General features: G+C 49.4%; 1 protein-coding gene across 17 annotated transcripts in view; it reads left to right on the top strand.

Annotated features, from left to right (window-relative positions):
- COL13A1 (collagen type XIII alpha 1 chain) overlaps positions 1-23,556 on the top strand; it is a 94,373-nt gene that overhangs the window by 51,924 nt on the left and 18,893 nt on the right. For 5 of the 17 annotated variants that reach the window (XM_017826082.1, XM_017826078.1, XM_017826080.1 and 2 more), the window contains 23 exons: positions 571-597; positions 1,337-1,372; positions 2,637-2,699; positions 3,290-3,316; positions 7,045-7,089; positions 8,747-8,779; positions 9,371-9,397; positions 10,026-10,088; positions 11,927-11,980; positions 13,014-13,100; positions 13,559-13,612; positions 13,822-13,866; positions 14,454-14,522; positions 15,095-15,118; positions 15,542-15,595; positions 16,140-16,184; positions 16,484-16,636; positions 17,398-17,496; positions 17,806-17,859; positions 18,652-18,693; positions 19,157-19,183; positions 20,599-20,679; positions 23,299-23,334. In XM_017826082.1, the coding sequence (XP_017681571.1) occupies positions 571-597; positions 1,337-1,372; positions 2,637-2,699; positions 3,290-3,316; positions 7,045-7,089; positions 8,747-8,779; positions 9,371-9,397; positions 10,026-10,088; positions 11,927-11,980; positions 13,014-13,100; positions 13,559-13,612; positions 13,822-13,866; positions 14,454-14,522; positions 15,095-15,118; positions 15,542-15,595; positions 16,140-16,184; positions 16,484-16,636; positions 17,398-17,496; positions 17,806-17,859; positions 18,652-18,693; positions 19,157-19,183; positions 20,599-20,679; positions 23,299-23,334 (1,245 nt within the window). The remainder of the gene's footprint in view (positions 1-570; positions 598-1,336; positions 1,373-2,636; positions 2,700-3,289; positions 3,317-7,044; positions 7,090-8,746; positions 8,780-9,370; positions 9,398-10,025; positions 10,089-11,926; positions 11,981-13,013; positions 13,101-13,558; positions 13,613-13,821; positions 13,867-14,453; positions 14,523-15,094; positions 15,119-15,541; positions 15,596-16,139; positions 16,185-16,483; positions 16,637-17,397; positions 17,497-17,805; positions 17,860-18,651; positions 18,694-19,156; positions 19,184-20,598; positions 20,680-23,298; positions 23,335-23,556) is intronic. The other 12 variants (XM_017826090.1, XM_017826091.1, XM_017826085.1 and 9 more) reach the window with 11 other exon arrangements.

Below are 23,556 nucleotides of genomic sequence, written 5' to 3'. Positions count from 1 at the left end.
AGGCATCAGAGCATATATAGAGTAGTTTCCCCCTTCTGTCTGCTCACATACAGCTCTGCCACGGATATTTTGTTTATTTATATTTACATACACACATATCTGGTATGTTTCATGGTTCATATCAGGGAAATTGCTTGGTTATTTCTCATTTAAAGACATGAATGGTTTGTTTGTTAATATATTCTCTCTATTTAGCTTGTCAGAAGAAGCTGCAAATGCCTGATTTACTCCAGAGCTGCACAGTGGGTACAAATTTCCCAGACAAGCCAGAGAAGCAGAAAAGGTTCTAGAGCGTAATGCATAAGGCAAAGCAGCTCTTTGGTTTTCAGATTCAGCTAGATCAAACCTGGGGAGATGGAGCACTACAGACATGGATTTATTTGAGTGTATGGGTTAAGACAGTATTCATCTACATGAAGAATAGATTGGGGGTGTTTGAGCTCACCAGCATAAATCATCTCTGTAAATCATCTCATTTCAAACCAAAGCAGCCAGCGTCTCCCATCACCCTGCAGTCCATGTAATGTCTACGTTTGCCAACCCCAGTGTCTGTTTTGATTTTATCCACAGGGCTTACCTGGGCCTCCTGGACCAAAGGTGAGACATCTCACCTCATTTAGAGGTGTAGCACGGTGATAAACAGGGATGGATACTCCTGTGAGGACAGATGTGTACATTTTAACGGATGGAGGAGGGGAAAGGAGGTTACATCAAATCGCTGAGAAAGATTTCTGACCCAGCTCAGCATTGCCTTTGGGGCCCCAGCCCGTGTGCTGATTCATGGGTTTTGTCCAGGCGACACGTCTGAGTTGCATCTTGACTGAGCCAGGCACGCCTCATCAGCCCCTCTTGCAAAATTGTTTGCCACACACAGCTTTATTGGCTTCTTCCATTCTCAAAGCATTTCCCAGCGCTTCAGGAATGGATTTTGCAATGCTATTGTTAACTCCGCCACGGGTTCCCATTTATTCACTTGCCAAAGTGCGAGGAGGGGGGTGGTTGTTGTTGTTTTTCAGCTGCAGCCACCCACCCTAATTAGTTTTTATCTGAGATATGTAGCCAGGGTGAGGAGATGGGAACCATGGAGCTGGGGCACAGAGCTGGCACGTGTTATCCGGCTGCCAGGGCTTACTGTGCCTTTCCTGCCAGGACTCAGCCCAGTGCAAGTAATGGTGACCCGTGGGTTTGAAGGGTCAGGAGCTCAGTGGAGTTGCTCTGAGCAAAAGAGGAATTTCTCCCCCTGGAATGCCCTCCCATCCCAGTAATAAGTCAGGGAAAAGAGCAGAGATTTGTCCTTCTCAGGCCTCACTTTCTTTTGTCTTTTTGCCTTTTGCAGGGAGAGGCTGGGATTCAGGGATACCCTGGCAGAAAGGTAAGAAGGGGATCTCCAGTGCTGTTAAATGAATTAAGTGCACTGATGCCCTGTGGAATCATGGCTGCAAATCAGTGGACTACTCTGGAGCCCTCTGTGGAGCTCTGCTCCCACTGGACATGGGGCTCTGGCAGGCCCACAGATCTCTTCCTGTCACCCACATCAGGAGAGCCTGGGCCCAGAGGTGTCTTTAACTCTCCAGCAGCTATGAAACAGACTCCCCGTGTGTGTGCCCCTCTACACCCACTTCCAGGCTGAAATGCAGGTCTTGTTTATCCAGACCTGAACAGGAGGCTGGAAAGGGCCAAATCCCTGGCCGTGTACTGCTCTCTGGAATACAGGAAAGAGTCCTTAACCTCCTCCAGGTTAAGAGGCAGAAGCTGGCAATGTCCGAATGCCTTCAGCAGCAGCTGATCAGCAGCAGGGTTGTCAAGGCCGGAGGGTGTAATGAAGAGACAGAAAGAGAGACAGGGGAAAGACACAAGGAAGATCAAAGGGGAGAGAGAGAATAAAGAGATTTTAGCTGGAGAAGGGGAAGGTGAATGTTCCCAGCAGGCAGGAGTCCTGTGTCCCCTGTTATCTCCACCTTGCTTTATGGGTGCTCTGCGAGTAAAATGGCAAGACCTGAGAGCTTTTTAATTAGATCTGTATAAACTGAGAAGTTTTTGTTATGTCAGGAAGTGGAAATTATAGCCCCTGCAGACCACAGCCCACTTCTGCAGACAGACACAATTTATTGCCCCTTCTCCCGGTGAACTGTTGGATTTTCCATTAGGAGCCCATCCTGTTCTGTGTGCGCTGGGCGGGCGGTCCCGGCAGCGACCTCACAGCGAGGGCCTCTGCTACCAGCTCCTCTTACACAAAACCACTTGTCTGGCTAATTTACTTCCGAGCAAAGAGCCTGCACTGATCTTGGAGGAATGAGCCCAAGGTTGTGACCTTTCTCTGGGAAAGGTGGAAGGAATAGATGAAAGTAGGGGAGAAAATCCTAAGAAAAGGGAAAAGAAAGCAAAATGTAGGGGAAAATTGTTAACTCAGATATAATACAGGATATGGGACCACTCCCTTCCCGACATTTCACACACATCTTTTGTGATGCAGAATGGCGCTCCTCTCCTAGAGAGACTCAGGTGGTAGGTTGGTGTGTGGGAGGCACCTCAGTGTGGGACATCCCTCTCACACCTCTGCTGATCTTCCTGGCAACCCACAGTTCCTTTTCTTGCTGCTGTGTTTGCTCCTTCCTCCATTTTCTTCTCTTCCTCAGGGTGAGGTGGGCGAGTCAGGCCTGCCCGGTGCCCGTGGCCTCCCTGGAGCCTCTGGCCCCAAGGTAACCCTTAAACTCAAGTCAGTGGGGGCATCTCCCAAGGGCAGATAACTGGCCCACAAGGCTAGAGACACACTAAAGGATGTCAAAGGCTGGGGACTGGAGGCAGTTCTCTAGAGCCCGTAATGAGCCATGTAACCAGGAACACTTGCTCCTGAGTGGGGACCCTGGGCAATTGTTGGCCAAGGTGATTTCATGCTATCTGAACCAGTACCTGCACAGGGCTTCATTATAGAATAAAACTGACCCAGCCTTTAGAGGCTTTTGCACCAGGGTTGAGGGAATGGGCCATGAAACATTTTGACGGTTTCTACACCCAAATCATGTGGAAGAACATTAGTGTGGGTGACCTCCAGCATCTACTCCAGAAACCTAAACTGCCTTGCATTCCCTGGGAGGGGTGGGCTGCAGCCAGTGCTTGGGCTGGGACCGTGTTGCTGTCAGGAGAACCAGAGGCCTGGGGTTGCATTATCACACCCCTCTTTTGGCTGCTTTCTCTCTGTCCCTCACTGTTATGATTGCTTGCACAATTACTCTTTATGTTCACTGTCCCTCTCTCTGTTCCCCCCCCTTCTCTCTCCTTTGCTGGGCAGGGTGAAAAAGGGGACGCTGGCATAAAGGTAGGCATGAGGAATATGTTTCTCTAAGGTGCGGTAGATCACCTGGGAGATAGATACTGCTCCTTGGGCTGATGGATTGCAAGGGGAAGTTGGGTTCGAGGCAGCTCTGTGGGGTATTTAATGGAGTGCACATCTGTGCTCTGATTAACCACAGACAGGCACTCTGAGCTCAGGCAATAAAAGCAGCCTTTATCCGTTCGGTGGAATTCGATTCTTACCAAAGGCATTTCTCTGACTATGAAGCTTGCTAGTGATTTGTTACATCTCTCTATTTGATGGGCTAGGTTGGGGTTTCCTCATAAAATCTGGTTAGCTGACGCATCAAATCCGCTCAAACTCTGCAACTCAGGCTGAGGTTTGGCACCAGGCATTTCTGTCTGTTTCTGGACACTTTTTACGGGCTCATATGGTCTGTGCCCAGATGTTATCTATTTGACTGAAATTTACTGTACCCATATATTTAAAGTATATTACTCAATGTAGGCTGTGCTTAAAACATTACAACATTGGCTAGTGTTCATGGCAGTCAGAGCACACTGTGTCATTCCATACATCTTAAACATCACGAGGAAAGACCGGTCCTGTAATACTTGGAAAAGCATTAGCTGTGACACGTACATTTCAAGTATTTAGTGCGTGGCATGCGGCTCATTTATCGTGCAGCACATACACTTTCTATATCTTTTCCATCTGGGTGGATTATTGTTTGAAGGGAGAAAAGGCCCCTTCAGAGGTTACCAGGGATGTGTAACGTGGAGTTTAAAGAAATGTTCTTAGGGAATGCAGGATCTGGGTCCATAGTTGAATAGAACAACAGCAATTGTCTTCCTACAAGAAAACTATACCTCCTCAGAAATACTGAGATGCATGTACAGTCCAAAGGTTCCCTGTGTCCATCTCCACATCAGTGTAATTCCATCAAGCACAAAGGCATCGCTCCTGTTTGTGCCAGTGTGAATAAAGCTGGAATTGCACCCAGAACTGATGTTTTGGGGCTCAGAGTTTGTTTTCATCTCTCCTGTTAAGCAGAACTAGAGGACTGAAGTCATTGAGTGTAGCCTGGGGGGAAGGAAAGGCTGGAAGGGGAAGTCGTGTTTCACCCCTGCTTATACTGCCATGTTTCACTGCCAGCAGACATCTGCTCTGCTTGTGCACATCTAACCAGCCCTTCACTAGATCTCTAGCAAAGGGAAGTCTCCAGGTATTACAGTGATGTCTCAGGGCCATCCACAGGCAAGAGCCTTCCCTCACTCAGGGTCATGCTGGAGACACACTCTTCCTACTTGGCTACTTATTCATCCCATGTCACAAAGAGCAGAGATGAAACCGGAGACACTTTTTTGTGATACTAAATTGCTGCTCCAAAGGGGCACCTCCCCAGACCCAAAGTGGCGTCTTCTTTCACACACAGACTTTAATTTGGTATTGTCAGGATCACTTTTCTCTCAACTTCCTTTCTTTTTGCTCACAGGAGTTGAAAGGGAAGTGCAGAGGTACCCTTAAATCAGCAGCCAGACCTCACCCAGTAGCAGCTCTTGAGCGTCCGACAGCACGTGCATTTGTTGTCTTTGGAAATTGCTTCTTTCTGTTGTCTCCCACCTAAGAGGATTGATTTAGATTCTGGAAGACTTTTAATGCTTCCAATGTTGGATCCAATTATCTGGGCTAGATTCTAGCTTCTCTTAGCTTTGAGGAGCCCTGGACAAACACTATTATTCATGGTTTAGCTGTCATGACCAATTTTGCATGGGATATCACTGCTTTGGCTGGCAGTGAAGACCATCTCAGGCCTGAAGAGGTTTGCTAGTATAACACAGACCCGGTGCTAATTTAACCACCTCTCCCCACCCAGTGACAGATGCAGCACAGCTTAGATTCTCTCTCTGTGGCCTCGTACTTTGATCATGTAAGGACCTAAATCTGTGTTCCATAAAGGTCATTAGCCAGTGATTGTGATCACCTGGGCCTCTTGAATGAGCATTGGACTCACTGCCTCCAGCCTGTCACATTCAGCTTCACTGATGTTTTCTTTTTTCTGAAAGGTCTGTAGGATGAGGCTTTTTGTCATGCTCTGAGGAAGGAGCAATAAATAAAGTCCCCACAGCCTTGCTATATAACCCCCTCATAATCTGCCTCTCCCCTCACGGAGCAATAAGGAAGGGTGTCTGCTTTAATTGGGAGCTAACGAGCTAATCAGCCTGGGGCTTCACTGGCACCCCGTGGGGATAAAGCTGCTCACACCAGGTGGAGGGTAAGCGAGTGTGAGGGGAGAGGTGTAGCCTAACTTTTCGGGAGACACGGGGGAGGTGTTTTCTAAATCGGCGTGAAGCTTGCGAGAGCTGGCAGATGCTGCTGATTGCCTTCCTGGAGCCCACTGGGGACTTGTGGTGGGTGTTTTGCCTTTTGTACTCACCTTTGGTGACGTTTCTGAGCTCTTGGCTTGGCTGCACCGTTCCAGTCCTGCTTTTGATGGGCTGCTGCTGTCTGGCTACAGCGCCCTGTGCAGCTCGGAGGGCACCGGGGGATCACAGAGGGATCAGCCCAGCGGGTGCTCGCTGCGCTACAATGGCTTTCAAACACATAAGGGTTTAAAGATGTTTTGGAGATGTTTTTCTCTGGCTCTGGGATTCCATTCTGCTCTTCAGTGGTGCAGTGTCACGTTTGCTGCTCCCACTCTCTAATTAGCTCTAGTGCCTGTGTGATCCTGCCGGTGCCGGGGCAGTGCCAGCGGGCTGAGGCCGTCTTCAGAAAACACAGGGTGGGGTGGTTGCTCTGTAACTTGCCCCCTGTGGGGGGTTACCCTGCTGCCTCTCGCTGAGGGGGCTTTGCTTGCGCAGAGCTAAATAATTAAGCATCTCTTCAGGCAGGCAGTGCTTCCAGGAAAGTCTCTGGGATGAGCAATTACTGTCACAGCCAGGGCTGCCCTGTGGGAATGGTCTCTGCAAACAGCATGGGTGCCTCCCAGCAGAAAGCATTGGTCTTCTTTGCTTGATCTCACTTAAAAAAACCAGGGAGAATAATTGGGAAGGAGAGTGAGAGAGTGGTCCCCATTTTCCATTACAAAGCATTCATAATTATTGCTTTACAGCTGAAAATAGGGTAGTTAAGTATGTTGTACAGGCCAGGAGGTGCTCACACTGCCTCGATTATGTGTATTATGGTATTAGAAGGTATTTTACAAAATATAGTTCACAGGATGGCACAATTACAAACAGTGCTTTTTAAAAAAAGCATACACATATATCCCTGCTGAATAGTCTTTCCAAGCAAGGACTAAACACCCAGAACAAAACAACAACAGCATGCAGATTGCCTGAAGAGGTTTTATTTTCCAGTTATCACCAGACAAAATTCAGGTTAACAATACGAAGGCAAGCCTTGGATTCTCTGCTTCTCCAGATAAGTTTGTTTATCCTGTAGTCACTGCAGACTGACTCCCTGTGCCCCTGCAGCATGCCATGCCATGTGGCAGCAGGATACAGAGACTGTGGCACTCTAGTGGGGTTGGTCATGCTATAAGCAACAGGCTTGAGAGGTGCCACTGAAGGGAAAGGTCTCTGGTTAGGACAGTCGGTTGGGTGAGAGTCAGGTGGGGAGAACGGGCCATGTCTCATCTCACCCAGGAGGGTTTCTCATCACCTGTGCCCTGGGCACTCTGCACGGAGCCCTGAGAGGACTCATCTCCTGTCTCCTGCTCTCTTTCTCTGTGTGTCTTGCTCTGCTTCCAGGGGGAGAGAGGCATGCCAGGGCTGCCAGGAAGACATGGCTCTAAGGTACCTTGTAACCAGAGGAGTGATGCTTGTCTGCCTGATCTCACCCATAGCACTCGCCTGTCCCTGATGCACAAGCATCGCCTGGAGTTGTGTGTGTGTCCGTTAGTTAGTGACTGTCCTCAGCTGAATTATTTCTGCTTCTAAATTGCAAAACATAGGGCCTAATTTATGCAGGGGATGGTGGGGGAAGAAGTGTTTTAGCAAGCAAATGGCATGCCCAGTCCAAGGATGACTTGCAGCATCAGGATCTTAATGCTTTACGCCAGTGAGAGCGGCCAGTGCCAGTAGGGAATTGGTGTTTTGTAAATTGGGGGTCCCAGGTGACCGCAGCAAATGTGGGATCAGCAGGGCCAACCCAGACTAATGCAGTGGTGAATCAGGGTCAGTGTGTGAGCAACCCTGCATGTCTGTGCCTTGCAGTTTAAGGATAAGTACTGGAGAATAACCTCATCCACACTCACTGCCATCTGAAGGCCAAAGAGTGAGGAACAGGCATCCCACCTGCACTGCAAAAGCCTAACCCAAAGCTGCTTGCTGCATGTTATCCCTTTTCATGGCTCTAGCCTGTATTCACTGAAACCTACTGACCCTGAGACAATCTGGAATGCTTTTTCCCCCCATTTATTGCATAGAATCCCTGATCTCCATCTTCTGTCCTTGTGTTTTTTAGCTTTTGTCCCCGATTTCTGTTTCAGAAAGCTGAGAGGTATGATCCTGCTGCTCTCTGGCTCCCCACTCCTCCTTGTTTGAACTTTTCCAAGCTCTTTTCACTTTCAACTTGGCTCCCAGTCCTCCTCTCTGCCTTGTGCTACATCCCAACCCCTCATGTTTCCTAACTTCTAACACCACTTCACTCCCTGCCCTCTCCCTAGTTGACCCTCATATTTGTTTTTGTAACTTGACCTTTTTGCCAGGACCTAACTACTACTAATACAGGGCATTCAGAGATTTCAGAGCAGAGGGTTGATAGGGAGACCTGCTTTTTGCATTAGTGCTGTTGAGGGCGATGTGGCAGTGCCTATGGGAGCAGCTGCCGGGGGCTCCGAGGCTCCTGTCTGGGATGGCAGGGCAGGCTGGACCCCGCTGTCCTGTGGGGGTGCCTCGCTCTGCGCTGCAGAATGACACCTGAATGGCAGATGTGTGGCTTCAGAGCTCTCCTGAAAATGTTTTACTGCAGGGTTTGTCTTCTGTGATAAAAACAGAATGATGGGAAATAGCAAGGCCAAGGCTCTGGGGTACGAGCTGGCCTTTCTCGAGATGCTCGAGCTGATGTATCTGGGCTCAAGCACTGAACTGGGGGTTTGGTCCTTGGTCTGTCTTTGCATTCCTCAGTTATTTGACACTGTTCATCTTGTTGGCCTTTGCTTCATTTGCAAGACTAAAACCAGGATGGGGGGTGGAAATCTGGTTGTCTTGACTGGGTTGTGCTTTGGAGGAGCTTTCTGGAATGCAGAGCCACTGCCATAGGTTAATGACCTGCGCAGGGAAGGAGAGTGTGTGCTGTGTGGTGTTACAGCATTACTTCTGAGTTGTGGAAAGGAAAAGATGTGGATTTTTGCCTTTTTAGTTCCACCTGACTGATGCTGTTTTGCTTTTTAAAATTTTGTGTCTGATTAATTTTCAAACAAGGTGTTCCTGTCTTTCCTCTCTCTGCCAGGGCGCTCCTGGGATGGCCGCTGCAGGGATGAAGGTCAGTTTTACACTGCAGTGCCTTGAGTAGGGCACGGGCTGGGGCTGGGAGAGCGCAAGGCGCTGGAAAATGGTCGGACAGCTCCCACTAAAGGGAAATATCAGAACTGCCATGCCTTTGGCAGAGGTACTGGACCTGTCTCCAGCAGCAGCCCTGCTACCCGGCACCGCTCTCGCAGAGATTGGTGAACTCGGATCATCACAGCCTCCCTCAGCCCCAGCTGCACCCGCAGCCTTGCTCTGCCCCTCTGCACGCACAGCTGGGAGCAGGCAAATTCCAGGAGATGAGTCTTATCTTACTATGCTCCCTGGTACCTGGTAAGCCTCTTGAAGTACTGCAAGATGATTACTCAGTTTTGTAGAAGCCATTACTCTCAGGTTTGCTGGTTTCTTACAGCAGCCTGGACACTGGCCAATGAAGATAAAACAAACTCCAGGCACAAAAGTCTGCACCTAAAGCATTCTTATGCCCTTATTTACAAGCCCAAAGGCCCCACAGATGAAGGTTCTTTTCTCTACTCTGATAGCTCTAGGAGGATTTGTACTCTCTCCTCTGGTTTTTCACTTTATTTTCCTGTCTCTTCCTCACCAGGGCGAGCCTGGGACTCCAGGAGAAAAGGTACTCTCAGAAGGCTTTACTGTGAGCCTGCACTTCTAGTTGGTTTGTGTATCTTCTTTTTTTTTTTTTCCCCTCCTGGAGCAGCTGAGGGATGGCTCTGTACTTCCCAGTGCCCAAATCCAGGCCCAAATGGCACCTGCTGGTGTAAGCAAAATGGTAATAGGATACAGGGATACCAAGTGAGAGAGGGACTGTATTGCAAGCATTCCCTCCCTCCTACTTCTGTCTGTGTGGATGGGAATACCCTCCTCCAGCTGCCTTCCTCCTCTCCTCCCTGCTCCACAAAACATGCACAGCATGCTTTGCTTAGTGAATATGTTCCCTCTGTCCCTTCCCCATCCCCTTCTGCCTCCCAGGCTTCTGATCCCACCAGCAGCCTTCCCCTGTCCCTGAAGGGGGCTGTTCTGCTGTGCAGTGTCTACCCATGTTCTCAGTGTAGCCTGACCTGGTTTGAGTTCCCAGGGCAGGTACAGTACAGAAGTACCCCATCCATGAGCTCTCCACCCCTAAGCAGCCACTTTGGCTTGGGAGCAGCTGGCCCCTCTGGTTTGAGGTTGGCTGGGTTGTGTTATAGAGTGTGACAGCCACATAACAGACACATTCTCTGTCTCTTTTCTTCCCCACAAAGGGAGATCCTGGAGTCCCAGGGAGGATGGGCCCCCCAGGTTTGCCAGGGAAGAGGGGGCAGCGGGTAGGACATTGTGTGTTTGGGCTGGGTGTCCTGGCAGTGCCGTGCTGTGTTCCCTGCGAGCGGGAGCTGGCGGGAGCCTGCTGCGTGTTGAATTATTGTGCTTGCAGGGGATTATGTGTCCTTTGCTGGCTCTTGCCCCCTTGGTGAAGTGTGTTTGCATGTTCCCGCTTGCAGGAGTGGGGGGCTGGTGGCAGGCAGGGCAGCATGAGATGCCTGGGATGTAGTCTTGTCCTGGGAATGATTAAGGACAGTGCCGCCTCTTTTTGACTCCAGAAATAACACCCTACAGAGGGATTCAGTAATCTGACCTCCCTCCTCAAGAAATCTGCTGCTTTGCACCTTAGTTCTGGCAGCACAGGATGTTTTCAGTAGCCCTTATGGACATGTGTATTCCAAATTAGTCCTTGAATGAAAAGTGGGATACTGAGGCAGAATTGGGGATTCACAGAGGCCTGGAACAGGATTAGCCATTATATCTCTACAAAAACCCCAAATGCCCAGCCTTTTCCTTGGGTTCTGCAGATGTTTTCTCTCTTTCCAGGGATAGAAGCATTAATTTATGGCAGCAATGTGCATGCTCCAGCAGAGGAGGAAAGCTGTGGGGGTCTTACAGGTGGCTGGAGGCCAAATTACCTTGGAGAAAGGGGTCACTGGGACCCCTAGGATTGTCTGAAAAAAAGATTGCTGCTAGTTAATTATTTTCCACGGAGCCACCAGTGCATGTCTGTTCCTGCAGCATTGATGCTCTAGGAGTCTCACTGAGTCCCCTGCATGTCAGATGGGTGCCCTTGAGTTCTGATAAGCAGCACCAGCCTCTGCAGGCAGAGACAGGGCTCCAGGAGCCATTGTGGAGAGAGCTGGGCAACGTGTGGGGGGAAAGAGGGTTTGAATTGTTCTGTGTAATCTGTACAAGTTGCTGAGTCTTGGAGGTGTGAGGGTTGAAGGTAAGAACACACCTTTCCCTGGTGATGCATTTGAAACATCTTTTCAGGGTAACAGAAACTTCCGATATCTCTCTCTGTCCTGGCAAAATTCGCACTCCCAAACAGGACACTGTGCCTGGAAACCATGGATTTAGCAGCTGGATGGAATGGGGCTGAATAGAACTTAACTTCAGCATAAAGACCACTAATTGAGTTCCAATATTGAAAATATGGCCCAGCTGTCATGGTGAACTAAGCAAAGCCACTTCACCAAGGGAGTGCTGGGTGCCCTCCATTGTTCACTGCCCGTGGCATCCTCTGTGGTGCCTCACATGGCCCAGCCTGCAGCCCTTGCTCTCCAGGCATCATCTTACACCATCAGCTGCTGTCTTAGCCACTTTTGCCGCTCTTGTCTTCGCTGCTTTTCACGACCAGTGTGTGTCGCAGAGCTTGGCTGCCAACTGAGACGCTGCACTGCCTGTTTTTTGTAAGAGCACGATGAGACTGGGATTTGGAGTTAGGGAAGAGGAGCAAGGCATGGAGAAAGTCCTGTGTGCCAAATAAAATTTGCCCTGGGCAACAGCTTCTCTGTAAGTATAGAACAGGGAGATCCTGGGCTGAAGAACTGTCAGGGAAATGGGTTTAGCAGACTAGAGCGATAAGGAAGATTCTCGGGGGGACCCTGGATCCCTTTCCCACTCACCTTCCTTTGGAGAGAAATGACAATGATGTGTAGAGATAGTCAACAGGAAGGAAGAAAACATTCACTGCTGGAGGATGTCCTGACTGTCCCTAAAATAAAATGCCTGGGGAGGGGAAGGAGAGTTTGAAACCAGGAACAGCTCACCCTTTGGCTGCTCCTCCAGAATGAAGAGTCTGCAGAGGCAGCCCTGACCGTGTCTGCTTTGCCAACAGGGCGAGAAGGGACGAGCTGGTGACCCTGGGCTTCCTGGACTCCCTGGGCCGAAGGTTTGTCTCTTCCCTGATATTTTGGTTTTGGTGGGACCACTCTCCTCCCCTTTCCTTCCTCCCTCCTGTGTGGTGCAGCTCTCGCACTCTTAGGTGACTGTGGCAGCGTGTTCTGCAGCACTCAGCTGGATGTTCATGCCCCAGGGATGTGAGGGGGCACACAAAGGATGCCTTTTGGTGAGGAATTCCATGCACTCATGCATGGGGGAGAGGTTGTGGCCCTGGGAATGGGACCATGGAACCACATTCCAGTAACTCCTTGTTAAAAGCATGACCTCAGATGTAACGTGGCATTTCAGCCTCCCTCCAGCTCCAAGATCCTTGTGTAGTGAGGAGATGGGCTTTTTGGGAGCTGCACTGCTGTGCTCTGAGTTGGAGGAGTAGCCTTGTGCTTGGAGAGACCCAGGGCAGGTCAGGTCAGCTAAAGCTAAGCCTTCAAACTGGCTTTTTCCCAGTGCTCTGAGATTTCTAGATAGAAATCACACCTTTCAAATCAGACTTTCACAAAGTGCTTTTCCTTTGGGCAAGGGGACAGTGCATGGAATGACAGTGGCCATTTCAGGAAGTGATGTAATGGCAAAGGTTTTCTGTTGCTGCCTTTTTATCTACTGTGTGCAAAGGATGTGGTGTGCAGGTCTGACTGGCTAATGACTACAGTTCCTGAGAGAGACATTGCAAAGGAAGCCACTCTCAGGTGGTTTTACCAGCTCAGTTCTAACAGTACAACACAGTTGTGTTCAGGCTGGAGGCCAGGGATGAGGTCTGTGCACAGGCCCTGGGCAGTAAGTGCTGAGCGGCCGCAGGGATGAGGATACCTGTGGCTGCTGGCAGGGCTTGACATGGACCCCTGGCAGGACTGACCTGGTTCCTGGCCAGCTCCTGGTTCTGGAGCAGTGCCTTTCTGGGCTATCAAGAGTCCAGCTGATAGACCTTGTCTTGGGCCATGGCTCTTGAAGCCAGCAGTTTGGCAAGTGAAATTACAGAGGTGGAGAATCTGATCTGTGACACATGCCTTGTTCTTCTTTGCAAACAGGGAGAGAAGGGAATTGCTGAGAATGCCTTGGTGGGAGCTAAAGGAGAACCTGGCCCTCCAGGTCTGCCTGGACCCCCTGGACCAAAGGTGAGTGCTTTTTTTTCCTTCAGGGGCTTGTGTGTTGTGAGGGATTGTGCCCAGCACAAGGTGTGTAGAAAGGAGCAAAGGTTGCATTCATCTGTGCCCACCTCTGATTACCTGCTGAAGGGGTGTCAGGTGCTGCAGAGTGTAATTTAGTACTGTTGTTCTAAATGCTGAAGGTGATTTGTGAACTGTTTCTGGAAGGAAAATACCCTGCTTGTGCTCAAGTAACTCCCCTCTAGGCTCTGTGAGAAACCAGTCTGAACACTCCCTCTGCACTGGGTGGAGCAGAAGGGCTCCTGGTGGGAAGTCGTGGCAGGAGATTTGGGCTTCCCAAGGAGAAGGGGGCACAGCAGGGGCACTTGGCTGGTGCAGTTCTTCCTCCTGGAAATGCAAAGCCAAAGTGAAGTCACCCCTGGTGCACACAACACAAACCCATTCCTTTCCCTTTCTCTTTCTGCCAGGGAGAAGCTGGTGACGTTGGCCGGCCCGGTGCTGTAGGGTCACAGGGAGAAAAGGTACAGAATTTCTGCATAAACCAGCTCCAGGTTCAGAGGTTCAGTAGCTGCAAGTTTGTTCCTACACTTACAAAATTTACTGGAAAAGGAGAATTTTTAAGTTAAGCTGTTAAGCCCAGACAGTTCCAGAGGACCAGCAGAGAATGATTCCTGGAGTTTGAGCAAGTGAAGGGGCAGGCTCTGTTAACAGCATGTTCTTCTTGTTACAGGGGGAACGTGGTTCACCAGGAGACCAGGGACCCATGGGCCCAAGGGTAGGTGTTCCTTCACTAATGAGGAGTTTGGGTCCTTCAGAGGGGTCTGAGGATAGTGGGGCCATACTGACAGTCCAGGTCGGGTCTTCCTGTCACCAAAATGCTCATAGCTGAGCAATGGCTAAGTTTGAGACAGGCCATTTATTTCTCCACTCCGTCTCCCACCTCCACATTAGAAGGAAAAAGTCTTCCAAGCCATCTCAGGGTGGCTCGTTTGTAGGAGGAGGTGGGTTTGGGCATCCCAGTCTGAACTCAGACCCTTGGCCTATGAGAGAAGGGCAGCAGGAGGGTGCTTGGTGCGTGCCCGAGACCAACAATTGGTCAAAAAATCCAGTTCCTGGATTCTGGCTTGAACTGCACCTCTTCCCGGACCTGCCAGCTTTGATGGTCAAGGCATGGAGATCTGGGCTGGGCTGGCTGCACTTCTGTAGTGTTTCCTACCCTACAGAAGCTTTCTGTAATAAATGAAGAACTGGGCTATCTAATAAATGAAGAACTGAGCCCCCTTTTTCAGGGTGAACCACAGCTCTGAGCACCCCAAGGGAAGGGCAATCCCAACCCCTGGCTAAAGAGGTGGTACTTTGCAGGGCCCCAAAGGAGAGCCTGGGAAGGATGAAATGATGGACTATGATGGGAACATCAGTGAAGCTCTCCAGGTGAGCAACTACCCTCCTGTCCTGTGAGGTGACTGCTGGATGCTTTACAATTTTCCAGGGGATGCAGACAGCTGGGAACAAGGTAGATCTGCTTCCTCAGCAGTAGCAGCAAAGGGAAGCACTTGGACTGTGTGCCATAGTCCCCTCCATCCCACAGCTCCCTGCATGTAGTGTTTTTGTCAATACCTGGGCACCTTGCTAGGCTGATGGATTAACACCAGTGGGTGTAGAGGTCATGTGAATCCCCTCAGGAGTGGCCTATGGTGTGGGATAGGTGGTGAGTGAAGGTCACCAAAGCTTCCTGGGAAGTGTGCACTGAGGATGAGCAGTGAGTGAGTGGCTGTGCCCAGCTCTGAGTTAGCCTGGGTTCCACTTTGGAAAAGGGGAAATTGTAGAATAACAGCTCTGTGGGACTCAGAGTGAGGGTTTTTTGCTCTTGTTAATTCTGTAGGTTTCTTCCTCACTTAGGCCAGTGTTACATTAGTGGAGAAGAAACTACCTCCAGGAAAAAGCTTAGTTTTCTGATAACTGTTTTAGTTTTTAATTTTATTTTTTTTCCTGTATTTTCCTAGGAAATAAGAACTTTGGCCTTGATGGTGAGTTCTGGTCTTTGCTGTGGGGTTTTGCATGAGTAGCCTTATGCCCATCCTAGGCAGAAGGCCTGACAATTTAGATGCAGCTAAAACATTTGGCCTTTGCTCTTGGGAGATAAAGCTGGGGCAGCTGACAGCTGAAGGGAGAGCTCATCTTGCCTTCTGATCTTGAATTCTAATCAGGACTTTGATCTCTCTGCTTTAAGACATAATACATGCTGCTGAGAACAGGGAGTGCTCAGAAGGAGCAGGGAAGAGCAACTCTGAGGACTCTCCACTGCTTAGCTTCCCAGCCAAATATGATTTTAGGAATCCCTTGAAAAATTCCCTGTGATTTCCCTTTAAACTCCGGAGAGCCTTTGGGTTTCAAAACACAAAAATAAAAGCTCTGTTGATAATATGAAAATGAACTTTTTCTTTATCTAGGGACCCCCAGGACTTCCAGGTGTGGCTGGACCTCCAGGGCCACCAGGACAGAAGGTACTGGCTCAGTTCAGCACTTGCAAAGCTTAAGGAAACACAGGAGTACCCCAGGAAGAATTCCCACCCACAACTCTTCCCTGTGCTCCTATCTCCCTGTCCATCACTCTTGAACTGTCCTGCTGGCCTCTACCACTCCTCCTCATGCACTATATCCTGAAAATCTCTTTTCCCACAATGATAATGCCTTATCTGAAAGATGAAGGATCCTTTCTACTTTCCCTCCCCTTCAGAGAGCAGCTTGTGGGAACTGCACTCTGTGGAATTGTGTTGGTTGGGGACCGTGTTACAGTACTGGGGCTGTGAACTGGCAGTCAGGATCAACAAGACATGGAAAATGCTCAGGCAGTCACACAATGTATTGTTTCAGCAGAGGCTTCCATGCTTTATTTTCTGTAAAAAATAAAAAAACCCAGGTTTTTCCATGCTTTTTTCCTGTGACTAGTCCCTGCAGTCATTTCTGCAATGCCTGTCCTTCATTGTCACCATGAATGAGTCACAACAGCTGCTTTCAAACTGCCAGAGTAACAATTCTGTGTTTCAGGGTGAAATTGGCTTGCCAGGTCCTCCAGGCCATGATGGAGAAAAGGTAAGGCATGATGCTCTTCCCTTCAGTGGCCTTACCTGGCGTCAGTGTGTTCCACCTCTGTCACTGACAGAGCACAGTTGCTTTTCCCACAGGGGAAAACAGTATTTTGCTTGACAAAAGTGAGCATTAATGGTTTATCAGTGTCCTAACATTTGTCAGGGCAATGCTACTTTGTGCTGTCTCCAAAGGGCATATCCATGAGGGAGAGGATGAGCGCTGGGAGAGGCTCTGGGCCAGGCAGGAATAAACTTTCTGTTATCTGTAAAAACTTCACTTTGTGTTGTGTGAATTTATTTTAGGGACCACGTGGCAAGCCTGGAGAAATGGGCCCCCCTGGCCCTCACGGACTGCCAGGAAAGGATGGACCCCCTGGAATAAAGGGAGAGCCAGGCCATGTCGGGGGCAGAGGAGAGAAGGGCGATAAGGGAGAGCCAGGACAAACGGGCTCACCGGTGAGTAAACCAAGGCCTCCCAGACTACTGGTGGCTACCCAGGTTATGGGCAAGGCCCTGGGACTACTTGGGCACCTGCGAGCCCCTCCGAGGTGGGTGCTGCTGTGTGAAGTGTGACACTACAGAAGTGAGATCCTGGCATCTGGCAGATGTGCTGTCCCCGCTGCCTGCCCTGCTCTCTGGGCCCTGTGTCACTACCTCAGCTTGCTGCCTGGCATGTTGCTGGCACTGACTCTGAGCAAGGAGGCTGAGGCACCAGTACGCTCCATCCTGGGAGGGCACCTGCATGGGGTAACCCGTGACATCCTGGCCACTAACAGGGGCACAGTGCCCGGGCTCCCAGCTTGTCTGTCACAGCTTCTGTGTCCCCAGCACTGCTCAAGGACAACGACTTCCTGCCTCTCTATAAGAGCACTAGGATAAAACTCCTGCTGTCTCAACAGCTGGCTGTTGGGGAGTGATTCCTACCATGGACTCCAGCAAACTGCATAACCACGAGCAGAACATGGAGGCAGGAAAGCAGTGCCCCATCCCCGCTCTGGGGACGGGCACATCCACAGTGGCAGGAGGATGTTCAGCCATTTGTTCATCCGCTTCCAATACTAGTGAAGCCCAGCATTTCCCTGGGCACCTGATGGATGTCTGGGGTTTTCAGGGAGCTCTTGGGATGGCCAGAGCCAGTCTTGACTCCTGCAATGATGTCTTGTGTGTCTGCCTGACTTAGTCTTGCAAAAAATCCACAAATCTTTCTTGATCCATAGGGTCTAGATGGCCCCACTGGAGAGAAAGGCGAACGAGGTGACCAAGGGATTCCAGGACCATCAGGATTGCCAGGTCCCATTGGACTTCCAGGATTGACAGTAAGAATGGGAAAGACAGGCTGCTCTTTCCTGCTTGGTAAAGAGACAACAGCACAGAGCAGCACACAAGGGTTCATTTCCCAAAGTGCTGAGTATCCCGGGAGACTCAGAGCCCTGCCCTTAATTAGGTGTTGTAGAATGTCCGTCTGGTCTCCAGCAGCAGGCAGGGAATGTGGAATACACGGTCTGCTCACACTCCTCCCTGAAGGAGCTGCTGCTGGCCAGCACATGGGTGGTTCACAAACGGCTTCTGATGGAGGGAGACTCCAGAGCACAGCCAGTGGTGACAGGGTCTGTTGTTGTGTGCAGGGAGAGAAGGGTGAGCCTGGGGAACATGGAGACAAAGGAAATCCAGGAGAATCGGTAGGTCACCTTTCTCATGTTTCTTCTGCAATCTGGGCAGCCAGGGAGGGATGATTTGTCAGCAGAGCTGCTGGAAACAGGCACATCCCACCCTCTGGTGATACCCCCTCACTGAGGACAGCAAGGCCTCATCTCCTGGGACTGGATCACCAGCCACCTCTAGCTCCTGATGCCCTCCTTTCCCTGACACAAGAACAATCTATCTCACAACCAGCAGTCAATAAGGAATGCCTGGGGTAGAACAGAAGATCTTGGAAAGTGTAACAAATATTTTCCTCAGCATTTGCAGTATAGGGGTTTCCTAGCAATACTTGCATATATATATATATACACACACATATACGTTTAGGGTTTTTTCAGTAGATTTTAGGGTTCTTGAATTTGCCCACTCTCCCCTCAGAACTCACCCCTAGGTTTTAGAATGCCCTGCAGCAAGGAGTCCCACAGGCTGTTGACATGTGTGGAGCCAGCCACCTTCTTCCCTATCTTTTGCTCTTTGACCCTGTGCCTCCTTGCTTGAACTGTGGTAGAGTAGTGAAAGCAGACATTTCTTTGGCAAAAACCTCACTGCTTTCTCTACTCCTAAATATTTGCAACTGCTGCATAACCCTCCCCAGCATCCTGCTGCTGCTTCCCAGTCACTCTGTCCTGGATCGCTGGTACTTCCAAATGCAGTCCTTAGGGGGAGTCCAGGTTTCCCAGCCTGGCAGAGATCTGCTGCACCTTGTGCCCTGTCTGCCTTTGTCCCTAGGGCAGCATATTGACGGTGACTTCTCCTGGTTTTCTTTCTAGATATCTGGCCCCCCCGGACCCCAAGGTCCTCCTGGACCTCCAGTAAGTTTTGAGTGATTCACCTCAGGAGCAAGGCACTGGGAATGGGGGGGATTCTGTGTGGAGAAAACAGGCAGAACCAGTGCAATGTTGAAATGGGAAAAGTATCACTTCCAAACCCACCCCCAGGGTAGGTCAGAGCTATGGTGGGCTGGGTGGGCAAAGAGAGGGGGTTATGTTAGTCTCAGATGAAAGGGAAGACAGTAGTAAAATGGGATGATGGGATTAAAGGGATCAACTGCAGAAATGGTCTTAATAGCACACCTGGCCCCCTGCCAGGATTTGCTTGGCAAGAGCCTTCTCGTTACCAGATGAGAACAGTACATGAAGTGCCCGTGACACAAATAAAGAGGCCTCTGTGCCCTCAGAAAGCGAAAGCTCTGTACTGAACACTGAGCTGGGATACCTGGAGTTTAAAGCCCATCCTGAAACATTACTCATGTCTTGTCTTTCATCCCAAATACAGGGTCTTCAGGGCCTCCCAGGACCTAAGGTAAGGCTGCAAGATATTACATCCTGAAATTTAACTGAAGTTGTCGTAGGTGTTAGAATTCCCTTCAGTAACAACTTCCTAGTGTTCAAATAGTACTTTTCTTCCATCTTTGTAAAAGGACAAATCCTTCTGGATGTTTTCTTGAAGGAAATGGATTAGCAGCCCTCACTTTAGGGCCCAAAGGACTGATCGTTCCCTCCAGTTTTCACCCAGAGAAGTGGGAAGTCACTGGTCCATGGAAATTTTCCCATGAGAAAACAGTTGAAATCTTTGCCTGAAGGGTCAAGATCTGTACAGCAGGATGAACATACATCATACATCCCTAAGTAACTGACCTGTAGCTTGAAAGGAGCCTTAAAATTACCCTGTATGTTCTGCTGTAAAGCACTCGAGAACTTCCCTGTCCTTGGTGGTGAGAATCTTTTTAATCTCCGTCTAAATGCTCAGCCCACACTATTGCTTTGCCTGCTGTAAAACAGCTCCTAGACAAAAAATAGTTCAAGGAAAGCTGCATCTTTCCTCTGAAATTCTGGGCAAAGATTGGAAAATGTGGCAAACATCTTAATTCTTCTGGTTATCCTCAGTATTTGGCCACCAGCACTGTTTGGGTGCTGAAGGGGATGGTGTCCTTATCCCGATTCTCCTTTCCTCCAGGTGTTATTACAGGCACAGTAATCTCTCTGGTCTATAACTCAGTAGCCACTGCTATCACGTGGCTGGGAGACTTGTGCAAACTTAGTTCTTCTGACACTTCTGTCTCAAAATGCAACCAAAATAACGTCTTAAAATGCCTCACGAACAGGAATGAGGGGAAAGAAGCTTTTGGTTACACTTTGAGTTTGTGAGAAAAAAATTATTTAATGTATTGTGTTTTGTTTAATATTGCTATATAGTTCATAAAACAGAATTTAAAAAATACAGTTGGGAAAGGAATGATGAAATTATTTTCCCCAAATGTTTAAACTGATGCCTTTACATTTACAAAAGTCTTTGCAAAGATGACTTCTGCATGATTTTTCTCTGAAGCTTGTAGACACCTGTTATTTACTTTCAATGAATCCACATCTTAAAATGTAAACCTGCCCTATCAGATAACTTCTGGTTATTTGTCTATAAATATATATACAGCAACAACAGCAGGGAGAGCAGCACAGGAGTGAGCCCAGTTCCCCTTTCAACATCTTTACTCACAGGGCCTGAATCTCCTCCATCTGCCATTAACTTAGAACAGGTGCTCACACAGGGGGAATTTGACTGACAGTGGTTTTCTTCAAATTGGGCTGAAAATTGGGCTAAAGCATTACTCTGGTGCCTCTTGTATCCCCCCTGCTGCTCTGGGGCTCTCTGAAGGGAGGAATGTTTGTTATATAAGTGCTGTTATGGTGAGTTTATTTTCTTCTCCATCCTTCCTTTAGGGGGAAGCAGGGATTGATGGAGTGAAAGGAGAGAAGGGTGCCCAGGGTGAAAAAGGAGACAGAGGGCCACTGGGATTACCCGTAAGTATCCAGGAAGCAAACAGCACTTTGTAAGCCAAACTTGTGTCAGCTGTAAAAAGATCCCTCAATAGGAGACGCATGCGGGGATTTGATATGTAAAGACAGAGAAAGAGATGGTCTATAAATAACTGTGCCTTTGCTCTGTACAGAGCCTTCAACTTTCAGATCTGTTGAGTAGATCAGCAATCACTTTATTTCTTCCTGCTTCTGGGAGGATTGGGAAAAACAAGCAGTAGCTTTCCTGGGGGTTCTCTGCACTTCAGGGCAAAGGGACAAGGCCAGAAACAGAAGTCAGAGATGTGGAAAAGTAAATGCCTTCCCAGCCACTTGTCACCTGGGCCAAGCTTTGTACAAAGCATGGTGGTTCTCAGTGCACCCAACTTCTTCAGTAGCCAAAACATTCCTGTCACTTCTGCTGTGGAATCAGTGCTTTCCCTGCCCTGGCGTGTCCCTGCTGTGCATGAACTCAGTCCTTTTAGCTTATGTTAGTGCACTGCTTGGCAGCCAAAGGAATTGTGGCTCAATACATTACAGAGAAGCTGCAGGAGCTTTAGATACAAACCTGGGGACTTGGTGAAGCTCTTGGCTCACATCTGCTAAAGCCTACTGTGTGAGCTGACAGCTGATAATGAGTTAGTCCCACCCAGTTGCTCCACTGGCCCCAAAGCCCTCTCCTCATAAAAAGCACTGGTGGCACAGTACACCCTCTCCCTTTCCTGAATGCTCTGGAATGAGCACTGCAGAGTGCATCTCATGTACTGTGTGACTTTGTTGTCCTGTGTTTGACCACCCAGATCCTTGTCCCTGACTTTGGCTGAAACGTGCGTGTCTTTGTTTGTAAAATGTTTTCCTCCTTTAGTTGTGCTGTGTAGCAATTCCCTTCCAGGGACTGAATGCATCCCCACTGAGTCTAGGCCCCCAAGTGAGCTCACATGACTGTATTCCTGTGGCTCCAGGCAGAGCCAGTGGGGAGAAAGCAGTGCTTTGGGAAGGCCACAACAACCCCATGCAGCGCTACAGGCTGGGGACAAGAGTGGCTGGAGACCAGCCAGGCAGGAAGGGACCTGGGAGTTTGGATTGACAGGAAGCTGAACATGAGCCAGCAGTGTGCCCAGGTGGCCAGGAAGGCCAATGGCATCCTGGCCTGGATCAGGAACAGTGTGGCCAACAGGTCCAGGGAAGTGATTCTGCCCCAGTACTCAGCACTGGTGAGGTCACACCAGTTCAGGAAGGATATTGAGGGGCTGGAGCACATTCAGAGAAGAGCAGCGAGGCTGGAGAAGGGACTTGAGCACAAGTCCTATGAGGAGAGACCGAGGGAGGTGGGGTTGTTGAGCCTGGAGGAGACTCAGGGGAGACCTCCTCACTCTACAACTCCCTGACAGGAGGTTGTAGCCAGGTGGGGGTTGGTCTCTTCTCCCAGACAGCCATCAGCAAGACAAGAGGGCTCGGTCTTAAGCTCTGCCGGGGAGGTTTAGGTTGGATATTAGGAAGAAATTCTTTACAGAGAGGATAATCAGGCACTGGAATGGGCTGCCCAGGGAAGTGGTGGATTCTCCATCCCTGGAGGTTTTTAAGATGAGACTGGATGTGGCATCAGTGCAATGGGCTGGGAACCACAGTGGTAGTGGATCAAGGGTTGGACTTGATAATCTGGGAGGTCCCTTCCAACCCAGCTGATTCCATGATTCTGTGATAAAATGCAGAGGATTGTGCTGCAGTGAGAAGGCAGAGCCCAGTCCCACGAGAAATAGAAACAGAAGCTTTCTGTGTAGATGGTTATTCCCTCAAGGCTGTGGGGTATCTGGACAGGGGAAGGAGATCCTTGTGACAGTCTGAGAAGAAGATGCCCCAGCAATTGTCCTGGGAAGCTCACCAGCATGGCAGGGAATGTGCTGGCTGCTTCTCCTAGAGCCCCATTAGCCCCCAGGGTCCCTTGGCTTCTCGTGTCACTCTTCCTGAGCTGTGGAGGGGGGAAGGCTCAGAAGTGTCCTCTGGGAAATATTTTGTGTTTGGATCAGCACTATCAGCTGGGCAACCAGGAAGCACAGTTACTGAGCTGCTGGTAAGATCAGACACTGTGGACCTTGTGTCCCTCCTCAGAGCCACTGAACTCTGTTCCTAAGCTTTTTCATGCCTGATCCTGTGTGTCTTCAGCCTGTAAAACTAAATGCAGTGCCAGACAGGTACTGAACTATTTCAGACTGTAAAATCATGCAGCTGGATCTGTTGCCTTTTCCTCTGTGACTAAGGGCTTGACATGATGCCAGAATTTCAACAGCCTTGGGCTTCTCTATGGCAATGCAGGTTCCAACTCTGCTGTCACATTGTCCTTTTTGTGATCTGTCACAGAACAGCTGGTTCCCCAGGAGTTTTCTTGGTGGCATTGAGAGAAGGAAATTTACCCTCTTTAAGAGGATCTAAAAGTTGCAGGTCAATGTTATATGTATTCAGTGTTTCTGTGTTTTTGTTGGTTTGCTTGTAAGTACCATCACCTGTCCTTGAGATCTTAATTTTTGTTAATTGCAAGCATATGTTTGTCTCAAGTCACTGCTTCACTCACCTCTCCCCTCCCCTCTCCTCCTGCCTTGTTTTTGTGAACCCTCCCCGTCTGTTCAGGGTGCTTCAGGTTTAGACGGCAGGCCTGGACCACCGGTGAGTTCCATTTCTCCATTGCCCTATGTTCCTCCTCCCCAGTTCCATGATTTGTTTTGTGTCTTCCAGCCCAGCTCTAGTTTACACCAGGAATAACCTTAATTTGTTCCGAAGCAGGCTTGGGAGGGTGGCTAAACTTAGACTGGGGAGTGATGTCACACACTTGTCTTTTTTGATGCTATGAGTCTGTCTGGATCCTGGGATCACAGCTGCCTTGTTCCA

This window comes from Lepidothrix coronata, unplaced genomic scaffold (assembly GCF_001604755.1).
Source record: "Lepidothrix coronata isolate B3197 unplaced genomic scaffold, Lepidothrix_coronata-1.0 Scaffold124, whole genome shotgun sequence".
Lineage (NCBI taxonomy): Eukaryota > Metazoa > Chordata > Aves > Passeriformes > Pipridae > Lepidothrix > Lepidothrix coronata.
Note: the sequence above shows the minus strand (reverse complement) of the source record. Positions and strands in the feature narration are given on the sequence as shown.